The sequence below is a fragment of the Crassostrea angulata genome, chromosome 10 (genome assembly GCF_025612915.1).
Source record: "Crassostrea angulata isolate pt1a10 chromosome 10, ASM2561291v2, whole genome shotgun sequence".
Taxonomy (NCBI): domain Eukaryota; kingdom Metazoa; phylum Mollusca; class Bivalvia; order Ostreida; family Ostreidae; genus Magallana; species Magallana angulata.
In genome coordinates, this window is record NC_069120.1 from 5,241,768 (window position 1) to 5,266,658 (window position 24,891).

The window sequence follows — 24,891 nt, forward strand, 5'->3', positions numbered from 1 at the left end:
TAGTCAGTTGTGAGCAGTTATCTTCAGGTGTTTGGAAGTCATCTGTATATTTGTAAGCATTGGTGTTTTTAGCATCCAACTGATAGTTAAGAGTGTTGAGATGTATTGATTAGTTTTGAGCAATCAGCATTGTCTTAAAGTCAGTTTAAAGTTTAAAGGTTGACCTTGATCAGTCAAAATGACATATTGGTGAAAGGTCAAGGTCAAACAAAAAAATATGCATACTAATTTTTTGGATGTTTGTTTTGAAGTAATGCAAGAAGAAAATATTTTATTAATTTTATTGAAACAAAAATATTCTTAACATGAAAATAATGAGGTGGAACTAACTGTTTGAGAACAATTAGTCTACTAGTTTTCAGTGTATTTATAATATGCTCATTTCTCCTTTCCTTCTGCAGTTGGTGCCATGAACCCATGACCATGAGCAGTGAATGTAGTATTTTGTGGGTCAGTTGTGAGCAGAAGTAGTATGGTCACCAGGCTCCTTTTTGGATATGATAGAAGCATTTAGAATGATCCTAAGGAGTACAGCTATATACATGTAACTAAACTTTTTGAAATGTGTATGGAAAGAAATATTCGGAAAGGCGAATGAAATACATTTCTACTTTGGAATTACATAGTTTTAACTTGTTTACCATGGTGTTAGGTTGATGAAAATTAGTTTTGCTGGTAATTTTGTTAACTAGGTATGAGTATGACAGAAATTAGTGTTACTGGTAATTCATAATATTTTTTAGTATGGGTCGTAAGTGTACATATGCAATAACTGACTGCAAATTGCAATGGAAACTTATTTTCTTTGTTTTACAACTTTTTTAAATGTACTTAAGCTATGAGTATGTTTGTGACAAAAACATTTGTTGGATGTAATATTTATTAAAAATTCTGGGATGCAGATCTTTCTGTACAATATAGGCAGATGATGTTTTTGAAATTATCCCAAACTTGACAGATTTTGATGAAGCTGTGGCTGATAATTGCTATAACATCCATAAACATGGCAAGTTTATTTACATTTTTGTGCTGTACTTTCAGGCGGAATGCAGACTGTTATGACAGATGTTGCTGATTGGCCAGCCAGCCCATGGTGTGACTCCAGGTCAACAGTTGATGCTGGAGTCAGCGGTAGATTCCCACTCGACCTAAACAGGTCAATAGCTCCTCCAGCAATCCACGGCAAACCACAGTCCCATGGAGCGCTGGTGAGTCTGAGAACTTGTAACTGTATACACCACCCAGGAAATCATCAAAGTTTCTTTTATTGTCAACGGTAGGGAATTTTAAGTACCAGTAAAGTGCAATTTTTGAGATACAATGATTTTTATTGTAATAATTTGAGAAAAGTTTTGTTGATACATAGTTTTAAGATTTAATTGTTGATGTTTTTGGGACTTAGCAATGTTAAGAATATTACTATCTTCCTTAAAAAGCACATAGAAATAACTTATAGAAAAGCAGAAATTATCAGATTTATGTGTTCTGTGTCATTAAACTCAGAATTGTTAATATATGTTTATCTCAAACTGTTGTAATCTTGGAGGTTTTAATGAAATCATCAAATAGCATGCAGCATCTCATCTTATTTATTGAGTAAAGATGGAAAATACATTGTATGCATGGCTAAATGGAGGCCATTGTTCAAGTCATAAATGCCATAAGTCCATTTGTCAGAATCTGGGGGGTAAAACAAACAGACATTTGTCATGCTTTGCCCTCAAATTGTGATTTAAATTTTGTTTTTAATGCTTTTATATCAGAGTTGCTGAATTTTTTGTTGATATGTCCTCAGACCCTACTTAGATTGAATTAAATAAGGTACCCTACATCTATTACCGTAATTCTCTTTCTAAAAGGTAACTGGTACTAAACATTGTGATTCTTAATCACAGAAAACTACTTTATGTAAACAGATAGGATAAATGTTCACCTATCTCTTTTACCTGTAGTTTGTTTTGAGGTCACTTTACTCACCTGATTAACTTATGACCTTTTTGGTCAGTGCTGTTCAGAAGTTTACATCATTCATTCCTTTAGATAATAGTGATTTGGAAAGATATTTTGATCTTTAAAATTCTAAACGTCATTGGGGGGGGGGGGGCAACATTGAAATATGCTTATAATAACTTCTTAGCTTTTAATTTAAAGCATTTAGAAACAAACTCCAGTGCCTTACATCAAATAATGACCTACCAGTAGACCAGCTGTCCAACAGATATCATAAAAAAGGAAAGCATATCTACTTATAACAGGATTTAAACAAGGCTAATTTCTTTATACATTATAAGCTTGTGATACATGGCATGGTAGATGTTAAGCCATTAAGAAGAATTAATAGAAGCTTTGTAAAGGGCATCTCCCAACAGCCAAGATACAAGATCCTCTGTACTAAGCCAGTAGACTGCATGCTAAATTAATTTTGTTTTAAAAGAGTTTTCTGGAGAAAAACATTGACATGCCTACACTGCCAACAGACTGGTGATGGTTTATCTGAGTTCAGGAAACTGCATCTCTCAGTATAGGGGTGAAATACTGCTAATCTATGCCTGGTTCGGCTGTGCGGAGGGTAACTAGTGACAGACTGGCTGGAGAGGCGGAGGGGTCAGGTCTGGGCCAGTTTATTTGGTGTTGGTAAACACGGACAAAGCTTGATAAGCGGCTTGTGACACTGTGTACTGCAGCTCCATACGGTCAACTTGTGAAGTGGTCTCAGGCTATTTTCATAACAAGGTCGGAAGAATTCTATTCGACCCATTAAATGATCTTTTTTTGTAAATACTATGGGAGTGTAGTTTATGACGTGAGCTGATGATTTTTCATTCATGAAAAATAAATGACTTTTAAAGGTAAGTTTTGATTAGCTTTAAAAATCAGGTGATTTTACGTAGATTGGCTTTTTTTTTCTTTCCTACATATAAATGACTTGGGAGGTTTAAAACACTCAAAATTATACTCAGTTCTCTTTAGTACAGAGAATTACACTCCCAATCTAAAATAATGGTACATGTAAATAGGATATATAGTAATCTGAACAAATTAAAAACCTTGATTGTTCATTCATGTTTTGTTTCAAGAATAATGCAGCAAAGTTCACAAAGTGTACGCTGTATAATTCACCTGAGTGTGTAAGTGTTAGGGCCCTAATCAATTATTATTGCCCCATACCGCTAAACTTGGGAAGTCTTGCAAAAATCAATTTAGTTCCTCTACCTTCTTTTTAAAGGGGTTGTCACCCTGCAGTGATGTATAACTCTCCTCTGTCCCAGGAACAATAGGTAACAATGGACTATGAAATGGCTTTATTGGAATCCGACAGGAATCCAGTGTGCTAGCCCCCTGCACCTGTGCCTGATGGAGGAGAGTTTATCGCCTTCTTGATGGTGACTAAATCCCCCCTATTCTGCTCTCTCGTATGAAGGTGAACAATAAAGGGAAGGTCCAGTTCCTGGGTTAAGAGCTAATTTGTAATTAGAGGCCAATGTCTATGATACTCGAGTGACCATTAAAAGCTTTTTGTTACTGCTATATCAGAAAAAAAGTATTTATATGTAAAAAGAGAGGCGGTAGGCTGGAGGGTGGAAATATGAAACAGTAAATGGAGTCTGATCATCACCGAGATAATCTGTATTTAAGAAGCTACAGCCATTGTCTGCCCATTAAATTTTATCACCCGTATAGAAAACCTGCCGGATTTATTAAGATGATTTGATATTTCGCCACCGTTGATGGAAAGGTTACTCTGGGCCAAGAGTGCATCAAATTTAATATCTTCAAAGTGGAAAAAAATTAAATTTATCGCCTAATGAAACTCATAATACTGGAGTTTCTTGGTAAGTTACTGTATTTAACACAGCAGTAACTCCAATGCATTCATCAGTTATATTGTTAAATATTTGTTGATTCAATTAAACTCGTGAGGGTGTTGGCCCCTCTCACTGGAGGCAATCTTGAGGCTCTGTGTAGGACCTCCTATTTCTAAGGCGAGGTCAAGTGCTGTGTTTCACTTGCACTGGAACCTTTTATTACATATTGCTGAGGGTTGGGTTACATATTGAATGTGTCAACCTGAGAAATTCTTGGGTGTTTGTTTTTTTATTAAAAGACAAGAGCATGTGCAAATAAAGTTTTGTTTATGTTATGAATTTACAATCTAATTAAATTGGGGAGTAGAAACACTCCAGGTAATTAAAAAAAACAGTTAAAATTCATATCATTACAGAATATTCATGGGAAAGATTAATATAGATAGAAAAGTTGTCAATGCTTGATACCGGCTGTTTTCCTCTGATCATTATGTGTATATATAGTCACAATTATTTAGACAAAAACTGGCATTTAATCATGATTTTAAGATTACTGGTGAAGAGACAACTTACAGATTTGTACTTAATAACATATTAAATGTTAACAATAACTTTTTTCAATTTCAAAAAACATAATTAATATGTTTAACTTTTTTCAATAGAAGATTAGCCAACTCTCTTTGTCTGTAACCCTTTGAACTTTGAGGTTATTTAAATACACTCAGTTTACTATTAAAGAGACAGTTTACTCTTGAAGTAACTTGTAATAGGTCAGTATAGTTAAAACCTGGGAGAATTTCTAGTTACACTTTATGATATTAAACATTAGCAGGGAATGGAGCGTACTGATTGGTTGATTGTGTGGGCTTGGCTGATCTCCTGATACAGTGTAGGTGGATAACAGAGAGAGCACGTTGGTGGAGTGATAAAAGACGTCAAAGTACGGTAAGTCAGACGGTACAACTACTCAAATAGGCACTGTTTGTTCTGAGTAACTATTGAAATTTTCTGTCAGAATACTGGTATTTATTTATTTACTATTTACTATATCTTTATAACAGTTTCTCTCTCTCTCTCTCTCTCTCTCTCCTCTTTCTTTTCTCTCTCTCTCTCCTCTTTCTTCTCTCTCTCTCTCTCTCTCTCTCTCTCTCTCTCTCTCTCTCTCTCTCTCTCTCTCTCTCTCTCATTAGTATATCATTTAAAACTGTAAATTGCCAATATGGTATATTTAAAACCAGTATACATGAGATGTTATATAGGGCAACACTCTGTATTACTTTTTACCGGTACAATTATTTATTTTCTCAAGTTCACAAATAATGCATGAGTTCAGATGGATCGCTTTTACATTTAATACCAGATATTCATGATTTATTATGGCAGAAATTAAAAGCAGTAATTATTTGAAATGCAGGTCTACTCTCAAGAATTGCATTACTTGTTGAATAAAATTTTATGGATATACAATACCGTAAGTTTAACATTTAAAATTTTCACATGGATAAACATTTTAATCTTGATCCGTTATTTCTCTTTTTACTATAAACGCATGGTAGTGTATTCTAAATTGACATTTGATTTTCCATGTGGATAATTGCACTTATTAAATGTTTGGTACTGGTAGTTAGGCTGGAACTCAATCAACAATCAGCTAGCTCTTGAATTCCCCGATCTGAACAATCAACAACAAATAATTTGTGAAATAAAGCAGTTGCGGGTTCTCAGATGGGTTTTTGTGGTGAGTTTAAGAAAGGAATTCTATGAACAAGAACTGTACAGTTTACAGATATTGGGGAGTATATGTTATTATAGGTGTAGCCAGCAAAATGTCGACACCAACAAAACCTGGGTTGGGTGTGAGGTCGGGTCCTGTGTTTCCATGTGTTGGTAAGATTCCTGGTACAAAGGGATGCATGCTTCTGGGGTCAGATTCTTACATTGCAACAAGTAAGAATTCATGTACCAGAGATATTTATATAATCTATGTTGTACCCTGGAATGTTAGAATTCTGCCTTTGATTCAACAGTCTTTACAAGTAAACAGTGACATATATTGTATCTCTTCCAGAGACTGATGAATCTTAGATAACTTAGTCTGATATGTTGTGTCATCTTCAAAGGAAAAACCCTTTAAATTGCATTTGTAAAAACTGTAAAGAGAATAGCAGTGTAATTGAGATGTAGCATTGCATAATCCCTTCTCTACGATCTGCTTTAAATCTGTTCTAATGTCTAAGATAAATCTGTAACCTTCTAGATCTACAAACTATTTTATTAAGAACATTTGTTAAACATTGCCTGCTTGGGTGTCAAGGTTCTTTTTTGTAATTATTCTTATATCCAACAAACTTATATCCATGCAGCAGTGTTAGATTGATGGAAGTGATCAAATAAAATCATTGATTAAATCATTCATGATTAGAGCCCACTTACTTAAAGACCATTAAATCATTCTTAATTTAAAACTTCTTACATTAATGACCCATAGCTAACACAAGATGAGGTTGAAAAGGTCCATGTATATTACACACAGGTGGTAAAAATCCCCATCCTCCAAAAAAAAAAAAAAGAAATGGCTGTAGGAGTTGTAGGCTTAATGAGGGTGCCCCCGCTTCTGATATAGCAGACACAGTGAACTTGGAGTCAGCCTCTCCAAAGCAGGGATCCTTTGATGTAACTAGAAGAGGAAGTTGATGCTGTTGTTTATGTTAGTTGTAAGCAGACGTCATCCGACTGTCGGCTACCTTTGATGAGGTCATCTAGCACGATGATGAGGTCATTCATCATGCTGAGATATCTGGGAGCACTCTTCAAGGCCAAACATCCTGGTACTTGTCGATCCTCTGGTGTTCCTTGGGAAGACCCTATAGTGCGACCTGTTGTATGATCGACAGTACAAATATCCCATTCAAATCACTCAGATCAAAAAAGTGAGAACATGTCTGTTTGAAGAATAAGGCCCCTGCTTTGTCAAGTAAAGAATATAGATGCTTGTTGTTTTGATTTTGTTTTTTGGGGAAAGTTCTTTCATGTTTTAAAACACTTGAGACTTTCACTGTTGTAATGAATGTCTGTAATGATAGTGTTGCATGATGGGTGGAATCACGCTGGGGAGCTCACAGTGCCGGGTGCCAGGGTAGCTCCCCAGATTGTTATCTTGTGCCAGGAAGGAATTTCATTAAATGAGAATTTGTTGACTGTGTCAGACAGGAAAGATTTATTTTGAATTGACATGCTGGTTACAAATTAACTGACACTCATTAGATTCTGTTCCAGAAAACTTTACAGCAAAAAAGCTTCTGTTGCTACAGTAAAATGTCAACAAATGACGACCACCATGTAGACAAGCTCACATGGGGCATGTCCAGTAGCTACTAGTAGTTCCTAATTAAGGGCGTGGTGTAAAGTGTAAAAACTCTGGACCCTCCACTTTTTCGGAGGAGTTGGGAGGGGGAATGGGGTTAGCAGCTTAAGCTCTGTCATTTCAAATTGTTATCAAGACCTGATGGAGGGTCCTGGGTCGGCGTTTTAGGCTAATTCCTAATTTTCAGAGGGTTTTTAGCTCACCTGAGCTGAAAGCTCAAGTGAGCTATTCTGATCACTTTTTGTCCGTCGTCCGTCTGTCCGTCCGTCCGTCCGTCCGTCTGTCCGTCTGTCCGTCTGTCTGTCCGTCTGTAAACTTTTTACATTTTGAACTTCTTCTCTAAAACCGCTTATCCAATTTCAACCAAATTTGGCACAAAGCATCCTTATGGGAGGGCGAATATAAATTGCAGAAATAAAAGTCCGATCTGTATTCAAAGCGGAGAAAACCTTGAAACTGTAGAAAAAGGGGGGTGCATTTTTAAAAATCTTCTTCTCAAGAACTACTGATTCCAATTCAACGTAGTTTAGCATAAATTATCCTTATGGGAAGGAAAATATAAATTGCAAAAATTAAGGTCTAATTCTGTTTCAAATCTGAGTTATTACGAAAATAATAAGGAAAGGCGTGTTTCAATCAGTTTAATAGCCTCGGATTCGGCATCCGGTAAAATGGGTAGACAAGACTTGGCCTGGGCAAAACAAAAGATAAGCAGTTATTAATCTGCCAATCTCATTAAAATTTCAGGATATTTGATGGACCAGTATATTTGTATTTGCTGTAAATATTGCTGCAAAATAATGCGTATTTGGAATTGACGATTGCCGATCTGCCCCGGCTTTTATTTTGCCACGGCCCGGTTTTGCTTACCCATTTTACCAAGACTCGTATTCCATACTTCTAAAACAAGGTTCTTTGTTTAAAGCAGCCATGACATTATACGAAAAAGGGTCGATCTGACTATGATGAATTTGCTTTTCGTGCAACAGTTCGCGTATGAAGGGAAATTTTTGAAACATGAAAAATATATTGGTGCCGATTTTGTGAAGTAAATTAAGGCTAAATATTTCAATGCGTTGACAGTTTTCACACATGACGTTGATGTTAGCTTGTTCTGATTTTCGTTTCGTTTTCATTATTTATGCTTTGTAACCTGGAAACTGTCGTCTGTATTTCGTGATTTTTACGTATCAAATCAAACAGAGACTTCGATAAATCAAACAGTTAACTGTTTACCTGCGCAAATTAAGCAAAATCTGATGTAGGAGTACTGAAATACAATTCATTCTATCGGTAATTCGGCATTATTTTTTGCGTAATGGTAGATTAATGCAATAGGTTTTTGTTGAGATGCTCGGCATTTTCTCTAGTTTATTCAGTTTAAATAGAGTTTGATATCGCTTACGGAAATATGTAGGTATATACATGTATATATATGATTCATTTCGAAAAAATAAATTGTGTTCTTTATTTGTTATACATGTAGTGCATGTTTCTTGTGTTTAATTGTTAACAATTTCTATTTACTAACCATTTTTGAGTGTTTGCTTCGAATTATAAGCAAGATACAGAGATTTGCTAACAATTCTATGTTTGTACACAGATCTTAAAAGCTAAAGATTAAATCAAAGTACTGATAGTACTGAAAAGCGCTAACCCAGCTTCTGTTCGATATAACAGATATATGTATATAGCATTTCAGCTTCTGTATACGCACTATATTTCCTCATCACGGCATGACAGTCCCTGCAATGATGTATGTAAGCCCCGTACATTAATTTCACAATAACCCGTAAATTAGATTCACAATAGCCCGTGCAGTTATGTGCATAAACCCCTGAAACTGGTTCCCTAACCAGTTTAAATGATGTATACTTTTGTTTAGAGGGGGCGGTTATTCGATGCACCGGAAGTTGAAGTCTAACGACAATAAAGGGCTGAGCTATGCTTAGCGCTTTAAAAAGTAAAAAAATTGTCAATATTTATTACGAAAATTTTCAAAATCTGTTCTTATTGAATTGTAAACTTAACATTTTTAGCTCACCTGAGAATGGGGCCACAATAGGGGGTCGAAGTTTAACAAATGAATATATAGAGTAAATCTTTAGAAATCCTCTTCTCAGAAACTAATCGGCCAGGAAAGCTGAAACTTGTGTGGAAGCATCCTCAGGTAGTGTAGATTCAAAGATGTGAAAATCATGAGCCCTGGGGATAGGGTGGGGCCACAATGGAGGGTCGAAGTTTAACATATGAATATAAAAAGTAAATCTTTAAAAATCTTCTTCTCAGAAACTAATTGGCCAGGAAAGCTGACACTTGTGTGGATGCATCCTTATGTAGTGAAGATTCAAATTTGTGAAAATCATGACCCCCGGGGGTAGGTTTGGGCCTCTATGGGAGATCGACCTTTTACATAAGAATATACACAGTTAATCTTTAAAAATCTTCTTCTCAGAAACTAATCAGCCAGGAAAGCTGACACTTGTGTGGATGCATCCTCAGGTAGTGTAAATTCAAAGTTGTAAAAATCATGACCCCCGGGGGTAGGGTTGGGCCACAATGGGGGATCGAAGTTTAACATAGGAATATATACAGTAAATCTTTAAAAATCTTCTTCTCAGTAACTAATTCGAAGGCAAAGCTGGAACTTGTGTGGAAGCATCCTCGGGTAGTGAAGATTCAAAGTTGTGAAAATCATGACCCCTGGGGGTAGGTTGGGGCCACAATGGGGGATTGAAGTTAAACATATGATTATATACAGTAAATCTTTAAAAATCTTCTTCTCAGAAACTAATTAGCCAGCAAAGCTAAAACTTGTGTGGAAGCATCCTCAGTTAGTGTAGATTCAAATTTGTGAAAAGCATGACCCCTGGGGGTAGGTTTGGGCCACAATGGGAGGTCGATGTTTTACATAGGAATAAACAGAGTCATCTTTAAAAATCTTCTTCTCAGAAACTAATCAGCCAGGAAAGCTGGAACTTGTGTGAAAGCATCCTCAGGTAGTGTAGATTCAAAGTTGTGAAAATAATGATCCCCAGGGGTAGGGTGGGGCCACAATGGGGGGGGGGTCAAAGTTTAACAAAGGAATTTATAGGGTAAACCTTTAAAAATCTTCTCAGAAACTAATCAGCCAGATGATTCTTTATAATTGTTAAGACTTTGGCCCCAGGACAATTCTTTGGCCTCACGAGAAGGTTGAGAGTTTACTGTACGTTTATATCCCATATATAAACTATTGTTAGGGATCTTTTTGAGAACTGCAATACTCAACACATGATATGACTATAAAATCATCCTGTTAGAAAAGGGACTAATGATTATAAACATAAGAATATCCAGGGGAAAATGGATTTTATTTATACAGGATTTACATGAATTATTGTATATTGTCCAGATAGTTTGTATTATGACTCCATTGAGCTGATTTTATCATACCTATTGTTCCTCAGGTGAGCGATGTGGCCCATGGACCTCTTGTTTTATATGTGTGGTCCAGGTTTGCAAATTTCTCTTTGTTTCTGAATAAAGAGAGAGAATAACTTCTAGCTAGTATGAACAAAGAGGGACATCTGGGAAACATACGTTTGACATCCTGCAGATGATCAACGTAGATTTCAATCAATAGGGAGAAAAAAACAACTAAGGGATTTATCCCCGTCAGGATGAAAGTAAATTAATGTAAATTTTTATGTATGCGTGACACATTATGGTGCAAATAAATGTACATATGAGAGGAAAACTTGGAACTCTTTTATCCATTTAAACATATTGGCATTTCTACATGAGATTAGCTACGTTACACGAAGCCAGCGGCTAAACTGTTTTGATAAATTGTGTTGTAGCAGATTAATATTATTCTTAAAAACATGCTTGTTCAATTTAGGGGTTTTTGAAGCACTTGACATCAAGTTTGGGTTTAATATATTTATTAGAATTAAATGATCAGAAAACTATAGCACTGACAGGTGCAATGCTGTTGTTTTATCAGAATTTTAAGGCATTTATAAACTGGACTGAAATACACACACACATGAATATATCTCAATCTAGGCAGTGAACTGATGGTTTTTCTTTTTTAATAAGGAATATATTGTAAAATATTGAGAACCTTATAAAACTAATTCAAGGCTTTCCATGCATTTTAGCAGTGTGTCCATTATATACCAATAGAATGTCAATTAAACTAATGAACAGCCCATGCATTTCTCTCTGGAGATTTAATACACACCAGGAAGGCACTGAATGTCTTGGAAGACTAAGCATTCTTTACACTATAATTCCATTAAGGAGAGATGGAATTCAAGATTAACCAAAATAAATAGACAACTGATCGTCTGATCTGCTGAGCCTCTATAATTACTGCATTACCTAACATTGTCTGAGGTGTTGGGCATGCTGATTGTCATCACGAATAACAATAATCACTGCTCCCCAAACCTCTCACACTGACAGCAATTACTTCACTACATTAACCCTCTGATTCTCACCACCATTCCAATATTACTGTTATTCATAAAATATGCAATTGAAGGAGATATCAAAGGATATAAAATATGAAATTACCCCTGTAATAACTTTTAACAAGAGTAAGGTAGCCTGGGAAAATGGGCATATGACATAGCGTAGGAACTTTGACATTGAAATTCCACTCTAATAATATAGAAACATGAATAAATCCCATTAAAAACTAATTTCATAATTGGTTTGGAAAAATACCCTGGACATAAATTTCTTCTTTGAAGGAATTAATGTAACTGGATATTTAAAGTACAAGGGCTGAGCTAATTTCTGTTTTGTCGTTTTACAGGACAGGGGTGTTGGTGACATGCGTGAGGGGGTGGCAGGATGGGGAAGCCTGTGCCGCGCGTTCTGGTTCTGTTGTTCCTGCTCTCCGTACTGACCATGGTGTTCATCACAAAGTGGGGCCTGGTGATGGACAACATCTCAACCACCGTCCCCCAGCAAACTCGACACACTCGAGAGTTATTCCAGGCGGCCATCGAAGAATCCGAGAAAAGGCACCAGACCAGGATAGAAGAGTTGCAGAAAAAAATTGAGGAACTACAGGAGCTCTTGAATTCTCAGAGAGTACAACGAGAAAACCTTACAAACTCGTCAGAGAGTAAAGGCAGTGAAATTCAGAAATACCTCAATGATAAAGTTCATGTTTCTGAAATTTTACATGGGGTGGAGATGAAAAATGAGTATGAACTTACTGCATTTAACAGATTCACTCTGTACAAGGTGTACCCTGTTAATCCTGGACTAGGAAAAAGAGTGGTGGAGAAACCAATCGGGGCGAGGCGCAGAGACCTGAATGATGTCATCACATACAGTGTCAATATTCTCAATGAACAAAGGAAAAATGCATCTAAGTATTTCACTGTGAGTGATTTCATAGAAGGCATTTACAGAACAGAACCATCCTCAGGGACTCACTATGAACTTTATTTCAGAAATCTCAATGCAAAGGAATCGGGGAGATACTCCAAGGTGGTCATCCTCAAACCTTTCGGTCCACTTATACCTGCCATCAACACGACAGTTAGGACTAAAGAGACCTGGATAAATATCATACTGCCATTAAAAGGAAGATTAGATTCTTTTGAAGTATTTATGAGGAACTTTGCAGATGTTTGTATCATGATAGACAAACGAATTTACTTAAGCATTGTTTATTTTGGTCAGGAAGGGTTGGATGAGGTCAAAAATATAACAAAAACCATCATTCATACACATGGGTATAGATATATCAGGGTCATTAATGTGAATGAGGAGTTTAACAGAGGGCGCGGCCTTCAGATCGGGATGGAGTATTGGAAGGGCAAGGACACTTTAGTCTTCATGTGTGATGTGGACGTAATATTTAACTCAGAATTCCTGGAGAGGTGTCGTCTCAATGCTGAAAAACAGAAAAAAGTGTACTACCCAATATTGTTCAGTTTGTTTAATCCCAAACTGGTATATTCCATGGAAAATAGGACCATCCCATCCATCAAGAGGCAGCTAGTGATTTCTAAGAAAACAGGATTCTGGAGAGATTTTGGATACGGAATGACATGTCAGTACCTCTCAGACTTTAAAGCTGTGAAGGGGTTCAGGGAGGGAATAGTTGGGTGGGGTGGGGAGGATGTGTTTCTGTATAAGAAGTACGTCCGTAGCAATATGACTGTGGTTCGGGCCACTGACCCAGGGATCTTCCACCTGTGGCACGACAAGAAGTGCCCCATCAATCTGTCACCGGACCAGTACCGCGGCTGTATACGCTCCAAATCTCTCAGTGAGGCCTCACATGCACAGCTGGGCATTCTTGCCTTCAAAGACCAAATAGACATCCTAAAACTCCAAACAAAGAAATAGTCTTATTTATGCATATGGTTTTTATGTCATTAATAGGGCATTTTTTGATAATCAAAAGCAGTTTTTACAAAAAATTTTAATTGGTCAGAAATATGAAAAGTATTTAGGTCATAACCTGCATGCTTTTGTGAAATCACAGATAATACAGGTAGAACCTAAACTGAAAAATGTCATTTTGGGTCATTCATGTTCTCTCTTTTTCAAAGCATAATTGACGGGGTTTTATGATTTTAATTGGGTTTTATGAAGCTACATATAAGGTGTAGCACAGCATGTGTACAAGGATTCATGTTCTTTGTATATTTTGAGTACAACATACAAAAGGCTTGGAAAAAGCTGATTATAAGAATACCCCAGCATCTTCACAATAGGACTGCACTGGCTACAGTCATGTATTTTTGAAGTCTTAGGGCAGCTATACTTTTGAATGGCCTTGTTGTTTAACTTTTTGTCGTCTTTTTTATTGATTACTTGATATCAAACTTTCTAAGAACAAATTCAGATCCATATTCACAGTGTGTTCTTGGAGTACGTGTCGACATATCTGTAGTATACCTCGTGGACAGCAATCAAGATTCAATAGGTTGTACATGTATTTCTACATGAATTTGTGATGTTTGCCAAACTTTCTATATGTGTGATGTTTTTTACAATTTATTTGATTGTTTTAACTGGACACTGCCAAAATGCCAGCATTAATGCAGTGTGTAATGAATGTTTTGGTCTGTGTTTATATGTTTCTTGAATTCCTGAATGATTTTTTTTTTTAAATTTGTAATATTTATTCAATATTAAAATCAGCAAGGAATCACTAATAATGTCAGAAACCCAAGGTCAGTCTGGATACCAGTATGGTTTCTACGACTGTGTTTGCTATATTTATATACTGGTCATGAGTTACAAAGGTGAAACCTTTAATGGATACATTTGAATTTACAACTGTTAGTCTAAATGGGTTTTTTTGGTTGCTGTTGGTATTCTTATACTTTTCACTGTTGTTGAACTAAATTTGATGTATACATGTCTTTTTACACTTTAGCTCTGTATGTCATTATCTTTATGTACTGATTATGTGTTCAGAAACATTGAAAGCACGTACGAGTATGTCTGGCAGCACGTTTTTTTCTGTGTGAATAATATTGAAAAATAATTAAAAACGTACCTCTAAGTGTCTACTTTGTTTTGCTCATTGTTTTATTTGTGCTATATCAGTGGATGCAACTAATAATGTCTATACTTAGGTTTCCTATGAACTCTGAGATGGTTATATTAAGATCAAACTGATGCTATTTACTGCTATGCACGGAAACAAATTAAAATTCTGTAAAAAACTCTTTCAATCATTAAAAAAACATTCAAATGACCTATTTTATTAGGTCTTAACTGCAACAAGACAAAGTAAACTGCAGTGTTCACTCCATATGGATCAGTGAGTGTAAATTATCCAGTATATATAAAAAAATAGCAGCTAAGATATACATGTATATACAAATTAGAGATATCAAGAAGCCAATGTATTTTCCTCACTAAAAGTTAAGATATTCTTCAATAAATATATATTATGTAAGTACCAGTAATAAGCAATTCAAAATGACAGCCTTATCTGGTGTAAATGTCCGGAACTTTTATAAATTAAGATTCTCCGATCCTATAAACTTTATAAATGAAATAAATAAATTAAAAAAAAAAATTTTTGATGGTATTCATGCATTTTACGAAGTTATTGCAACTTTGGTCGCAGTGGTTATAATGGAATAAATATACAAGTTGAGATCATGTTAGAAAAAAAAAACGGTGACTCGAACCACTTAAAGATTTTGTAGTAGGTCTCCGTGGAGCCACTAAGCCAAGAAGTTCGTTGATAACTCTGTATAATATTAACACTATAAAACTAATTAAACTTGTCTATATAAAAGACAGATTTATGGTACGAATAAAAAAAAATGTACGGATAATTTAGGGTTATCGAACATTCCTGAGGATCCGAGCTTAAGGAGACATCATCTATCATTTCGAGTCAATCATTTGTACAGCAATGTAGAAGGAAAAATAATTTTGACCACTAGAAAATGAAATCTTTATTAACTAGTATATACAATGTATTTAACTTTTTCTCTGAATTTTTGAAGAGACATTTCTAATTTTAGAGACGTTCGTTTATATGTTGCGGTTTTTTTTTCTGCAATGCTCGCTACCGCCATAGTACCATGAACCACCTGAAATATAGAGAAACATCTTTTTATATATTTCTTCTATATACATATACTAAGTATATTCTTACTTAGTACATAAGTTCCTTTTTGTGGTCTCTCATTCGGTTCTAGTTGGCTGTATCTGGACTGCGCAAGGTCGACTTTTTAGATATTGAAGAATTATACAATACGCTCTTGTAAATAACCCCATCAAAATCTAATCAAATAAATGGAACTGTAGAATATTTAAAATAATTCTTCTTGGTCATTAGGGAAAGAGTTGCATTGTTCACAAACAGGATGTAAAAAAATCCTTAAAAATCGTTATCGCATGTATTTAGAAGTAATTATTATATAAGGCGAATTAAAATATGAAGTCAAGGAAAAGTTCTGGAAATCACGCATTAGCTATCCTTCACTTGCGTATTAAAACTGTATAAAATATTTGCATAATAATACCTGTGGTAGATTCCAAACAAGAAATAGTTCAATTGAGTATACATGAATGTTTCTTATAATCGTTATTGAAACATTTACAGTGGTAACTGATCGAGTGAGACCCCCCCCCCCCCCCCACCAAAAAAAAAAAAAAAAAAAAAAAAAAAATTGGTGTGGTGTAATTTTCGGCGAGCATAAGATGAGCAACTAAAATGTAGGTAATCTGGACGTGCAGAAACACGATATTACAAAGGAGCTATCTTATTTATGGATCATTGTCTACTTTTTTGAAATCTGCACATGTAGATAAATTTGGGAAACGTTCTAGAGCGATTAATCACGTTTCATTTTGACTTTCTCACGCAATGAATAGAAACATATTACCCAATATTAGATGGTTAAAAATACACTGTTTTATATACAAACTGCATGGCTGATTAAATCAGTTATAAATCATATATGTCTTTCCTTGTTATTAATTTTTCTTTAAAAAAAAATGGTGCACTTCACAGTTAATAAAGCGTAAACTGCCCGACCTATAGCACTGCATGAACAATTTAGAATTTATTTGAAAATTTCAACTTGTAGAGTGCACCAGGCACGCATTGAACGCAAGAATAGTAGCAGTACAAAATGTTACAGTTTAGTTGTGAAAAGGGGGGGGGGGGTAAAGCCAACATGCATGCATGTGTCAAATGTGGGACCATGCATTTGGAAACCTTCATGAGTTGGGTTGTCGTATAAAACAAATAAATGTTGAATTTATTCCTTAAATGAATTCATTTTTTGAAAAAATATGTTTCATAGGTAATTTTGCAAAATTGATTCATAAGAATTAAAAAAATCAACTTCGTGCAATTTTATTAAGGAACAGATTTCTCTGACATTCGATAAATGAATAAAGATTTCCAAGAAAATGTTTCGAAAAATGAAAGCTATTTGGCCCACAGCATCAGTCAATCGCCTTATTTCATAAATTACATTTTTTTTAAAACAAACTTTTGGTCAACATGAGTGGGAATTTAAAATGACATGCATGAGACATCCCGGTAGTTTCTTCGGTTATCGGTATTTATAAGACAAAGTCGATCCCTGAAATAGGCCTCACTTACGGACAAAATATATTAAAACTGTTATATTTAAAGAGGCATAACTTACTTTCATACAGTGCAAATAACACTTATTAAAGCGAGTAGCGTAAAGATTTAAATTTTTGAGTACAAGTACATTTATTTCCCTTTGGAAGATACTAAGATTATTGCCCTTGGTGCACTAAAGACATGTCAACCAATATGTTTTGGATAATTTTAAGGAGTTTCAATGATGTGTGTTCAAAGAATCTACGTATAAAACTTCGCTATGGTATGATGATTAATCAGAAAATATCTATATTATAGATATTGCAAGCAATCGATGTTACAATCTTGAAAGAAAAAAAAGTATGAAGACCAACATGTACGCCTATATATAGCCTACTTAATTATTTGGATATAAAATTTCATGATTGACAAATTAATAAAACTTATAAATGTAATTTTGGAAAGCTGTGACAGGAAAAAGTTCCCCTTGTATAAAAAGTAGCCTCTAAAAGAAAAAGAAAGCCTTCAATATTTCCATGTTCTTTAACACTCGGTTACTAATACGTAAGTATGTAAGTTCATTATCAAATTAATTTTCATAGTTTTTAGCAGATTTCTGTTAATCAATTTTTAGATAAATGTTAAATTTCGTAAATCTTTCGGCTATGGTTCAATATTCGATCGGGCACGGACATGACGTAATATCGCGTGAATAGCGTCAGACGTTTGTTTATGACGTAGCTCAGAAGGCCACTATACTTTAATGATGTCTCGAAAAAAGTCAAGAGGGGTTCTTTGCTTTCGGGGTGGACAAGATGAAGGGGACGTGCGGGGATTGGATTCTGTCGACGGTGAGAAAGCACGAAAAGAAACGGAACTCTTTAAGTTGATGATGGAGGATTTTGAAAAAAAGCTAGGCTGCCTGATGATGTCAAGTGAAAGAGAACGCCAGTTAATGGATCTGGTAAAAGACAACAGTGCAGACCTTCAGAGAGAGAACATGGTGTTAAAAGAGGAAAACAAAAGGCTGGATACTTTGAACCGAGAGGCGGAAAAACAACTGATCATGGCTGAGGGAAACTACAAGAACCTCTCTGTCCAGTACAACACTTCCAAAGAAATACTGCGAGCTGTAAATGACAGAATAACGGACATGAAGGTGGTTATAGAGAAACATAAAGAAGAAAAGGCAGACCTTCAGAGTGAGCTAAAAACACAGAAAGACAAAATTAACAACTTAAAGTCACAATTAATGGCAATGGATGATGGTAAAACCAAGTGTGAAAAGCAGCAAGAGGAGCTCACCAAGGAAAAGCAACAATTGCAGCTCCTGTTGATCAAGAGGGATGAACTGAACCAAAACAGATTACGAATGGCCTGGTTACGTTTTCATGAAATAAAAGAGGAAAGAGACAGTCTGCTTGCTAGTGTCTCAAAGAAATCTCTCCCATCACGCACGCCACAGATTATGGCGGCCCCACCAGAGATCAACGAAGGTTACCCTACAACTGACACGCTACCAGAGCACCTGATATTTGAAACAAGAATAATGAAGTTAGAAATGACTTTGTTTCGTCGCAATAAATTGATTGAAATTCTAACAGACAGACTAAGGGCATTAACACCTGACTTTTCCTTGACCTCTGACCCGGAAGTCGCTGCTTACGTTGATGATGACTTGGAGCGGGAGATTGGCATACAATTGTCGGATGTGGTGTCACAAGAAAGCTCAGAGGCACAGTTAACTTCAAATTCATTTTTCAGTATCTGAACTTATTTAAACTTATATTTGATGATATTTATTTATAAAATATAAAAGCACTATTTAAATCAAAAGACTATAGTATAATTGTTTTTTGTCACTTTATGAAATCACATTTTAATGCAAAAACAAAGGTTCATAATACATTGCAAGAATTAAAAGAGTATGCACCAGAATTAAAAAAAATTTCCCATTATAAAAGGTTTCTAAAATAACAATATTAAGCTATGTATACAGGAGGGGATTATTGACATGGAGGCTGGTTACATTGGCTTGACGAGGTCTGGCGCTTGGGCCAGTAGAGCATCCTGTATGGCAGTGGTCAGCCCCTTCAGTCGGGACAGTCCCTCCAGCAGTTCCCCCGCCCCATCTCTGTAATCAAAATATAGTGGTTTTTAATCCCTTTAAATGAATTAGGGACGTATATACTAACATATACGTCCCTGAATAAATTCATTATATACCTAATACATGTATATACAAAACTTGGTTAATTTATAATGTAAATATACAACACAACAGAAATGCCTAAGGTCCACAACATGGAGAGTTTTAGCTAGGTTAATTACTAGTCAGATACATACCTGAGTAGTTCGCTGCATGTATCAGACGGATTGATAGACATCAAGTTAAAGATGGCTCTCATTGCATGCATCTTGACATGGCTGCTGTTTGATTTAAGACATTTGAATATCACCAACGGCAACAGGCTTTTCTGAAAACAAATAAGTAATGATATTTTTTCATGACTGCTTGGTAAACTTTGAACGCAAAAACTGAATAAAGTTAAGTCGGAACTTAAGTTACTATTTTGCTGGCATTTTGTTGGAATCTGGCAAAGTTGGCCAGACCTCTGGCGACATGACAGTGAAGGTCAAGGTTGTTGTTGTCCTTCCTCAGCACCTCCCCCAGCCCGTCCAACAAGTCCTGCAGTCCTCCCTGATAAAGAAAGTTATAGAAATATCTCTCAGGTAAATACAACTACACTGGGACAAAACACTAACCAGAGGGAATAACACTACCATAAAACTTTTCTTTAAAATACTGTATACAGGGAAATATTTGCCTCCGTTTTATTTTCAACCCTTTTGCTCTCGTCAGCAGGTGAATTTAAGATTGGGTGAACTTAAACACAACTGTGTCTGGGTGATGGGGTAAAACTGTTTGCAAATGTAGAAAGGGAAAATTACACAGGGGTGAAAATAACCCTGTACACAGTAATTGTTTTGACATATATATTTTTTAGAAAGATTTTATAACAGTGTGAAATTATAGGTTTTAAAATTCAGATTCAAAGTGATTCGCAATGGAAAATAAAGATGATTACTGAAAACAGATTTCAGTTTGGACATATTTTTATGATTACAAGCAAGCACAAATAACATGTAACTTATATAAATGTGATTAGATTAAAATAATTTAATTCTGGTTGAAACGCGGCATTTGATTGGATAGAAAAATTTAGAGAATTTGGATAACCTGGTTTGCACGTCAAAATGCACCAACATCAAAAACTTACCAATCTGCTTGACATTACTTTTGATTTTTTGAACAGATTAAAATCATTTTTAAAAGTAAACGCTCTCAATTTGTACAGTTAACTACAGAAAATTAAATTATAAGGAATGAACTTAATGTCTACCCAAGTTATGCTCGTATAACCTAGGTTGGATCAATTTATGCTTTTTTATAATCCGCTTCGCGGATTATAAAGCGTAAACTGCCCAAACCCAGGTTATACTCGTATAACTTGGGTAGATATTGAGTTCATTTCTTAAATAAATTGCTGTTTTGACCTGGTCCTCATTGCTGGTTGCCAAGTTAGCGATGAGACAGGCCGCATTACAGAGCACCTGCTGGTTACGAGGGCTTCCTCTGATGGCTCTCTGAAGTGATCGACCAGCCGTGAAATCTTCCTGGAATTAATTTATATAGTGTGAAGTCAATCTCAATATACTTATTCATGTTGTGTATTTAATTGTTCTAACATTGTGTATTGTGTATCATACTTAATATCCATTGGTTTTGGAGAATTTTGTGACGTACCTGTATAATCCTGTGCTTCTGCCAGTTTGAGCCCAGAGACAGGAAACACAGGGTTTTTAAGGAGACTTCTTGCATCTGTTAAAAAAATTAAATAGTTTAATGGAGTTTTACTAAATATATACAATTGTATATACTATATACCAATAATTCATTCTATGAAGATATTCTGCACATCCTATAATTATAGTGTAATAATAAACAGCAACTTTTCCATAAAATTAGTGTTTGTGAAGATTGACTTGTCTGCACGCAATCAACTGGAAAATTGGAAAAACATTATTGTTTAGCCCTGAATACATCATTGCTACACAATTAGAAGTTTTATACTTTCATATGCATGATCGATACACATAAAAAGCTATTTGAAACCTTTTATCTAATGCAAATTCATAAAAATATTTTTTAAAGTCAATTTGTTATTACTGTACTATTTTTAAATCATTCTTAAAACTCTTATTAGACTTCACTTTCTATAGCAATTGTCCTTTCAAACGAGAGTTACATATTTAGAACCAAATTAAGATTTTACTTCACTTCTGGATAATTGTACTTTTCCGATTCTTGATTAAATTAAGTCAGAAAGTAAATTAGGTGGCACAGGTAAGTACATGAATTAGAACCTCTCACATAGCATTTGTTGTCGGATATGTGCACAAATACATAACAAAGAGTTTTAGAGAAATACAGGTGTATAAAAACAGAAACCAGTTAGAGGTGTTCATTAACATTCAGAATGAAATAATAGAACCAGGCAGATAAAATTAAAACCAAGAATAAAGCAAAACGAAGTTAAAACAAAACCAAAAGATCTAAAAAAAGAGAGAATCACTACATTTACAACACAACACATCACCTTTATTTAACACTAGTCTGTAATTGCTGGAAAAAACAGAAAACTTTAATGAACCATTCTGTATGCACAAAGGTATAACAAAACATCTAACATCGAATGTTATAACTTCAGTAGTATACAGTCTGCATTGCCCTTTACCTGTTCGTCCTCTGAGCTTGCCAGTGAGCAGACCGAGGTTAGGACACTGAGTGGACTCTCTAGGATCTTGGTGTGTGTACTCATCTCCTCGGCGATCAGGCTGAGCGTACTCACTGCTACGAGAGACACTGTATTACAATGGGATGTACAGCTCAACCGCAAAACAGGTTCGAGAGCACCATCCTCCAAAGCTACACAGGAAGCAGAATAACTGATTACAAAACGGGGAATGTTAAAGTCTTGTAAAAATTATTCATGTTAATCTAAGGGAGCATCAATGTATAATTCAACAAAAGTTGTTTATTGCAAAGATGAGAAAGCTTTTCAAGATCAAAATATCAATAGAGATTCGATGATTACTTTTTTATAAAAAAATCTGAGAAGTTACATTTATTATACCTTTACTCTTTAATTCTGGGAGTCGACAAAATATTTTCAAAGTGCTTATGCCTTCCACCAGTGTTTGTTCATAGGACATATTTGCCTTGGTCAAGATGCTGCAATGCAGGACTAAAAAATTACTCTGTCAGACCTCTTCAATTTGATATTTTAATATTTTTATCATTAAGGTCAGACGACACATTCCTCAATTTTATATAACGTTTGCCAGGAATTTGTTGATGGTTTACTACTATTTTGACAAGCTTTCTTACAAAAAATTACGGTACCTTACCAGGCATTTCTGCAAAATACTAGAGTATGCAATTTCCTATATAATCTTCTTGAAAATACACTTGAATTGCTGATATAAAAATAAATACATATACAGCACAGTAAAATTCACTATATTGGAACTCTATCTCGGCCGGGGCGGGGCTTTGAACTCACAACCTCTAGAACCTATAGTATGCTTCTGGCAGTGAGCGGCCACGGTTCTAACCATTCGGGCATCTAGAGACATAACCACATCCAATTAGATTTTAATCATTTTTAAAATAATCATAAAAATAATATTTTTTTTTGGAACTCTTATTTACGAGGAGATACAAAAAAGATTCTCGAGGAACGTGTCGTCTGACCTTAATGATTTACCGGTATTAAACTTTTTTCTTCGTATTATCTTAAATTAGGTTGCTGAATAAGTTTTTCTAAATCACTACCGGTAATTCACTCGCTTTGAACACTAAATTTGAAACCTGATAGAAACCTAAATTTTTATTAGCCTTTTTTTAATCATACTCCTTGTAATTTCAAATGAACTTTGAATTCATATTGCTACCACAACCCTAGTTGTAACCACTGATGATAATGACATTGTTAGCCCTGCCTACCCTAAATTAAACTGAATAATTCTGACAGGACCTGTTACTAGATGACTAGTGGTGGTCTCACCTACAGATGGCCTTGATGGCGCCTGCCTCTGCCAGGTAGCGGTGCAGCGGTTGATGTGTGGACAGAATCTGCAGGCCAGAAATTACCTTACCCTAGAACAATTACGGTACAAGCAACATTGCTAATGATACAAAATTGTTGATACAGTATGGGCATCATTAGCACATCTTTACAAAACACAGTAAATACTGAGTGTTCTAGAATTGTTATCATGCATTCCGAGTCTTAAAATTCACAATTTAATAAAGACATAAACAAGTACTTGTATACAATTGTGTATTACCCGGTTCTAACATAAATCATACTGACACAGTGTTTTGCACTGTAATCCATTAATTACCTGAATCACAGGGCTCTCATTCTTTGCCAGAGATATCAATGTTTGAACTCCACCAAGCTCAACAACCTAAAACATATCACCTTGTAAAAAATCCTGATCAATCTAAGCAGTATTCTGATTTTTTCAAGATTGATATAGCTTAAGCATCTATGTTAGCATACCTTGCAGAGTCCTGAGATTTCTCCACACTGATTCACAAGATTGACTGCAGCCTCTGATTTGAAATTCTGCAAAGATTAATTTATAACTGGCAAGTTACCGGTATATTCAGAAATAGTAATATTCTACAATATGATGTCTAAATTTTTGGTATATCATTTAACTGTAAATTACTGATCATCCAGAGGTACGGTACCTGTAAACGTACCTGATGGGGGGACCATGATTTTGTAATGAACTCTGTTACTGGACGACAATATTCACACACCCTCTCTGGGTCCTCTAAACCAAGCTGTGGAAGGGGCATCTGCAACAAACAATCAATATATTTTTATAGTACATATAGGTATGCAATATACATTTTTAAAATTCTGCTTTGTGACACATGCTGCATGCAACTTAATTAATATTACATTACTCGGTACATTACAAGAGTTAAAGCATATTGTACTTATTACTAATTCTTTACAATTCTTACAGAAAACTTACCTTTTCATTGCAGCACTTGCTACAGAACACATTACCACACTGTCTGCAGTGATGTTTCCTTCTGAGTTGATTGAATTTATTTTTACACCACTGACAAACTGACACTTCATCATCGGAGACCCACCTGGAAGTTAATTCATAATGATAATTAGTAAAAGGGTGAAAGAGAAAGTGAAAGTAATTTCATAAACTATGTACGTCGTATACCTTGATTTCAGGAGAGTAAAATTTGTCGATGTGAAAACATCTGGCAGTCCTTCAACCTGTGCAAGGGTGGTGAATTTTCCCTCAAGCTTAACTGATGTCATAATGTCAAAATGTGTTAAACATCATTTTTCGACTGCTGAAACAACTCCGCCCATTTTATATTTTATTTTTCAACAAAACTTCAAACCCGACTTTATAAAAATAAATTATAAGCATTGTAAATTAGACGAAGAAGAATTTAGTGAAATAAATTTTATATTTCTTTTTTAAATGAATTTAATTGCTATGGTAAATATCTCATAAGTTTTGAGACCATATGCTTTTTC

At 35.2% G+C, this 24,891-nt stretch overlaps 3 protein-coding genes across 15 annotated transcripts; 2 read left to right on the forward strand and 1 right to left on the reverse strand.

Annotated features, from left to right (window-relative positions):
- Nucleotides 1-413: 413 nt before the first annotated feature.
- LOC128166277 (chondroitin sulfate N-acetylgalactosaminyltransferase 1-like) lies at nucleotides 414-14,703 on the forward strand. Of its 13 annotated transcripts, none has more exons than XM_052831347.1 (4): nucleotides 414-544; nucleotides 1,042-1,276; nucleotides 4,636-4,751; nucleotides 11,978-14,703. In XM_052831347.1, exon 4 carries the CDS (start codon nucleotides 12,016-12,018, stop codon nucleotides 13,528-13,530), a length of 1,515 nt encoding a protein of 504 aa, XP_052687307.1. In that variant the 5' UTR covers nucleotides 414-544; nucleotides 1,042-1,276; nucleotides 4,636-4,751; nucleotides 11,978-12,015; the 3' UTR covers nucleotides 13,531-14,703. The 13 variants fall into 13 exon arrangements, with proteins under 13 accessions (XP_052687307.1, XP_052687309.1, XP_052687314.1 ...); XM_052831349.1 differs by having other exon boundaries at nucleotides 4,639-4,751; XM_052831354.1 differs by having other exon boundaries at nucleotides 1,042-1,208.
- A 2,183-nt stretch (nucleotides 14,704-16,886) lies between these two features.
- On the forward strand, nucleotides 16,887-19,012 carry LOC128168083 (trichohyalin-like). The gene has a single exon (XM_052834175.1). It carries the CDS (start codon nucleotides 18,003-18,005, stop codon nucleotides 19,008-19,010), a length of 1,008 nt encoding a protein of 335 aa, XP_052690135.1. The 5' UTR covers nucleotides 16,887-18,002; the 3' UTR covers nucleotides 19,011-19,012.
- Nucleotides 19,013-19,091: 79 nt separating this feature from the next.
- Nucleotides 19,092-24,734, reverse strand: LOC128168082 (uncharacterized). The gene is made up of 13 exons (XM_052834174.1): nucleotides 24,566-24,734; nucleotides 24,359-24,482; nucleotides 24,078-24,176; nucleotides 23,872-23,937; nucleotides 23,711-23,776; nucleotides 23,371-23,462; nucleotides 22,438-22,535; nucleotides 22,039-22,229; nucleotides 21,048-21,122; nucleotides 20,798-20,917; nucleotides 19,809-19,940; nucleotides 19,586-19,716; nucleotides 19,092-19,373 (listed from the first exon to the last, which is right to left on the reverse strand). Exons 1-13 carry the CDS (start codon nucleotides 24,664-24,666, stop codon nucleotides 19,265-19,267), a joined length of 1,404 nt encoding a protein of 467 aa, XP_052690134.1. The 5' UTR covers nucleotides 24,667-24,734; the 3' UTR covers nucleotides 19,092-19,264.
- Nucleotides 24,735-24,891: the final 157 nt, after the last annotated feature.

Bases quoted from the DNA above. Each gene is read 5' to 3' on its own strand.
- LOC128168083 (XM_052834175.1), top strand. From the start codon at position 18,003: ATGATGTCTCGAAAAAAGTCAAGAGGGGTTCTTTGCTTTCGGGGTGGA.
- LOC128166277 (XM_052831347.1), top strand. From the start codon at position 12,016: ATGGGGAAGCCTGTGCCGCGCGTTCTGGTTCTGTTGTTCCTGCTCTCC.
- LOC128168082 (XM_052834174.1), bottom strand. From the start codon at position 24,666: ATGACATCAGTTAAGCTTGAGGGAAAATTCACCACCCTTGCACAGGTT. The intron at 22,230-22,437 runs GTATAATAAATG...CTTCCTGTGTAG, and splicing joins CCCAGAATTAAAGAGTAAAG to CTTTGGAGGATGGTGCTCTC. The intron at 19,717-19,808 runs GTAACTTAAGTT...ATTTGTTTTCAG, and splicing joins AACAAAATGCCAGCAAAATA to AAAAGCCTGTTGCCGTTGGT.